General features: G+C 55.9%; 1 protein-coding gene across 1 annotated transcript; it reads left to right on the forward strand.

Annotated features, from left to right (window-relative positions):
* The first annotated feature begins 1,079 nt into the window (after positions 1–1,079).
* Nkx2-6 (NK2 homeobox 6) lies at positions 1,080–4,284 on the forward strand. Its single transcript, XM_076852288.1, has 2 exons — positions 1,080–1,347; positions 3,680–4,284. Exons 1-2 carry the CDS (start codon positions 1,080–1,082, stop codon positions 4,282–4,284), a joined length of 873 nt encoding a protein of 290 aa, XP_076708403.1.
* The last annotated feature ends 326 nt before the right edge of the window (positions 4,285–4,610 follow it).

Consider the following 4,610-nt stretch of genomic DNA (forward strand, 5'->3'; position numbering starts at 1 on the left):
TCAAGAGGTTAATTCTTTGCCCGGAAACCCATAGTTATGTTCCAGATCAAGGACTAGCACTGTCTCCATATTCATAACCACTGCCCCACACTGTCTGCTTTACTCAATGCCAGCGTGTCCAAAGAGCTTTTCTGGAAACGGAATACTGCTCAAAACACGCACGGAGCAACCAGCCTTAGGGAGGAGAAAGAGGAGGAAGAAAAGAATCCCGGCCACGAAAGGAAAAGCGAGGTGAACTGCTCTTCCCAGCCTTCTCTAGGGCGGAGTCCTCCAAGAGGACCGGGTCTCCCTCGGTTGTAGAACCCACACTTCTTTTGTACTCCCGGAGTAGTGGTGTGTCTGAGCTCCGTAGACCTGAACTCACACCTAAGCGAGACGTTCCCAGCTCAGTACAGGCGCCCACAGGTCAAGGCTCACTCCCGCTCTGCGCTCTAGGGTGAGCAACCCGCCACTGGACCTCCCGCCCTGCTCCGGACAAGGCCCCATTGCGCACCTCAAATCCCGCAGGTGCCTCTCTTTCTTTACCTCAGTTTTCCACCACCATAAGAGTGAAGACTGGAGAATACAGATAAAGCCAAGGCGGACTGACCCGCTCGGGTTGCACGAAAAGAACTCCACCTCCCACATCTGTGCACCCTGTAGGAAGGTCCCTGCGCACCCAGGGTTGACTTCGGAAGCTTCGGCTTGTAACATATTGACCGAGACCCGAACTGTGCGCAGCACCATCTCCCTCTTGTTCTTTGCTTTTGAAAACCATCAGTACGAACTAAACCTCCCAGGACCGCGACTGGGGATGGGGGAGGTTTAGAAGGGCGCGGAAACACTGCGCTTGGGGAGGGAAGGTGCAGGGTTAACCACGTGGTTTCGGCGGGAACCAATGAAGGACCGCAGTCTTCTCACCCGGTCCTGGTTCCCCAGCTTCCAGAGATGGCCAAGAGGAAGACTCAGTGTGGGACACAGGGTGCAAGTCCCAGAGCATGGGTCTGTCTCCGGGGCCTGCTGAGACAAGACGAGAAGCTTAGGGCGCAGTGCCCTGCCGGGACTCGGAAATCTTCGACTCCGCCTCTTCCATCTTCGGGATGCTGCTGGGCCGGGTCACCTCCACCCCCTTCTCCGTCAATGACATCCTGCGGCTGGAGCGAGAGCAGAGCGATCGTGAAGCCTTGCCACAATGGGGGATGCGGAGGAGCCTGGAAAACTCTCAGTACCTGGGAATGGACTCGGAACCGCGAGGATTAGAGGTTCACAACGCCAGTGATGGGGGCAGCTGCGATAAAGAACGGGAACTTTCTGGGGGACCTTGTGAGGCAGTCGTGGAGAAAGACGCGGAACAAGTGGAGGAGCCACGTGAGTAAGCGCTCAGGTCTTCTACCCCGGGGATATTGAGGGAGGGGTTCGTTACCGATCCGAGAAAACTTATCTCCTATCTCCTGGGTCCGAGAATCTCACCCCATTTCCCCTCAACTGGGGAGTCCAAAAGACAGGCTCCTCGGTCCCCATTCCTGCCTCTTTCGGACCCCCGCTGTGTTTCACGAGCCCTATGAAAGGGATGCCCGCAGCAGCCCCAATGGTGCCCACACACGTCTCACTCACAGAGCCACAGTTCCCACAACTCCCGGCGCGGTCACCAGGCAAAATCCTCTAGTCATGGTTGTGCTCCACCACAACCCCTCCCTGCCTGTCCTAAATCGTCGGAGAAAAACAAAAAACCCTGTAGCCAGCAAAGCAGTGGGACCCCCATAGCTCTGGGGCCAACCCTACCCAGTTCTTTCTAGAGGCTTGCTGATGGCCTGGCCAGTCCCCACTCCTCCACACGGGAAACGGGAGGTGAGGACCAGCGGTGTCTGCGTCCAACGAAATGGAAGGTCCCAAGGGCTCTGGCGCATCAGGGAGCATATTGAGAGCAGCTCAGGGAGAGGGTCCCTGCCTGCCCAGCCCTGGCGCTTTGGCGTCTGAAGGTGCAGCCGCGTCTGGCAGTGAGGACTCTGCGCTTGCAAGCCGCTTGCAAGGCCGGAAGGAGCAGGCGGAGAATAGGGTTGCGGTGGCTTTAACGACCCGAGAGGCTTAGGCTCGATATTCCAAGGAGTGAAAAAGCTTCCTTCCTCTCGCCAATCCTAAGTACCTTGGTCGACGATGCGTTCGCAGTTCTGGGACGCCAGGAAGCGCCCACATCACATCACATTGTGAACCGACACCTTCTGTTAAGGCACAAACTAGCCACAGGCTCTCAAGCTGGTTATTCACTGATTCCAGGAGGCCTGAGGATTGTTAAACTTTGTCGTGTTCCAGAAGCAGCTGGTGGTTTTTCCTGCTGTAGACTCTAAATTCTAAACTCCCTCTCTGCTGCTCTGCCAAATTGACTTTCGCTTCCTTTGGCTGGAAAAAGAACGAGCTACTGAGTTCACCACTGTGTTCTCCCAGCTGCAGGTTCACAGGGTGCGTTCCTTAATTGAAAAACACCGGTCTGGGGTCCAAAAACTGAGCCTGGGGGCCAGGCGCCTATCGATCCAGTGAAGGGACTGTGCTTATGGGCTTCATGGCCTCATGCGTCTGCACCATTGTCATCTAAGGTTCAGAGACAGAGGACAGGAGAGGCTCCGGTTTGTGACCAGGTGGGCAGAGGGTGCTGGCAGGTGCCTGGGGTGGCCGGCAGCATCTCTGCCTGTATAGTCTGCGACTTTTAAAGGAGGTCTTGTTTTATGTACATCCCTGAAGGTCAATTGCATTTTGATTTGTTAAGGGGAAAAAAAAAAAATCTCGCCGGTATTCTTCTTTTCCATGTGCTTAGTTTTTCCGAGAGCCAGGCATATGAAGAAAGTTTTTCTTTCCTCCAACTTTTAAATACCAAACAACCTTATCCCCACAAGATCCAGGGTATTTGGGGATTAAGGGCCAAGTTCTGACCCACCTGGCTCTAATTAGGCATGTCCTGCCAGCTTCCCACAAACTTGCACCCCCTTCGTGAGCCCTGATTTCTCCCGGGTGAGTTTCTGTGGGTGAGCATGCACCACCTTGGAGTAAGACAGGGCTTAAACCAAGACAGGAGAAAGGTGGGAAGAAGGAAGAAAGGGCGGCACAGTGGCACAGTGGGGAGTCTCCAGGAAAGAAAATTTATGGTAAGGCCAGTGTCACCCGCCTGCCAGAAAGACGCCAAAGGAAGAATCTGATGCTTCTGAAAGAAGTCAAATGTGGATCTCAGCAGCATATTTCCCTCAAAGGAAGCTTCTGTTTCAAAGTTAAGGGGTAGTAGGTTCTAAGAAATATTTGGTTTCATTTAGTCAGTTCGAATTAAAGCAATGCATTCATGGAACTCTCCTCTGGTGACCGCCAAATGCTTGATGAAGCCAGCGCCCATTTGAGAGGCACGCACACTCACACTTGATTCTCCAAGCGAACGTCTCCTCAAAGCCGACCACCGTACACATCTTAAGAAAATGATCACATTTAACCGAGTTTATCTTTGGAAAGTGACATGTACTGTCATAATTTATGTCCTGGAGGGTTCAAAAGTGATAGACTTTAGAGAAAAGGAACATTTGGACTGACTCAGAACGGGGGGGGGGGGTGGCGGGGAAGGGATGCATTAGTGAGGGCTACCAGGGAGGGGGACCTCTCTAGAAGACAATGTAAGAAGTGCTCAGGGACCTGAGTTGATGGTGTTCTTTCCTGTGCTTTTTAGAGCCGAGCCTGGGTGCAGCCTCGCTCCTCCGAGGTGGGAAAAGGGTGCTGGAGCGCAGCGTTGGGAACAGCGGTGGCAGCACGCAACAGCCCAAAACGCGACAGCGGCGGAAGCCACGTGTTCTGTTCTCACAGGCACAGGTGCTGGCCCTGGAGCGGCGCTTCAAGCAGCAGCGGTACCTGTCGGCGCCTGAACGCGACCACCTGGCCAACGCGCTGCAGCTCACGTCCACACAGGTCAAGATCTGGTTCCAGAACCGCCGCTACAAGTGCAAGAGGCAGCGCCAGGACAAGTCACTGGAACTGGCTGGCCACCCACTAGCGCCTCGCAGAGTGGCAGTGCCGGTGCTGGTGCGCGATGGCAAGCCCTGCCTGGGCCCAGGCCAGCCGCCCTTCACTGGCTCCTACGCGGCTGCGGCGACACCCTTTTCCTGCTACGGTGGTTACGCGAGCGCCCCCTATAGCGCAGGCTACGACGTCGGCTATGGGGGTGCAGGACCCGCGCCACCCACGCCGCTGGCCAACTCGGGTTTCAGCCCTGGCGGCCCCAGCGCCACGCCGCAGGGCCATCTGCCCTCCACGATGCAGGGCGTCAGGGCCTGGTGAGGCTCCTCTGCTCCGCTATGCCCACCAGGGTCAGGTGCTGGGTCCCCTCCTCTCCGGGCTGAGTGTGGCGCCGGGTTGAGGGGCCACAGTGGAGGAGGAAAGGGGCCCTTCTGCTGGGATCGATCTCTGGTTCGGCCACTGCGCTGGGGCGCTGGAAAAGGAGACCTAACGCCAGGCTTTCTTCAGTCTTCCGTGAAGCTGCACCGAGAGCTCAGAAAACCAAGGACGGCCGCAGTTTCGGGCATTGGAGCAGTTCTAGGCAGGTGGCTTTTAAGGGCCTCAATCCTGGGGGGGTCCAAGATGATCTTTTATGTTGTGTACGACAG

This window comes from Callospermophilus lateralis, chromosome 4, assembly GCF_048772815.1.
Source record: "Callospermophilus lateralis isolate mCalLat2 chromosome 4, mCalLat2.hap1, whole genome shotgun sequence".
Lineage (NCBI taxonomy): Eukaryota > Metazoa > Chordata > Mammalia > Rodentia > Sciuridae > Callospermophilus > Callospermophilus lateralis.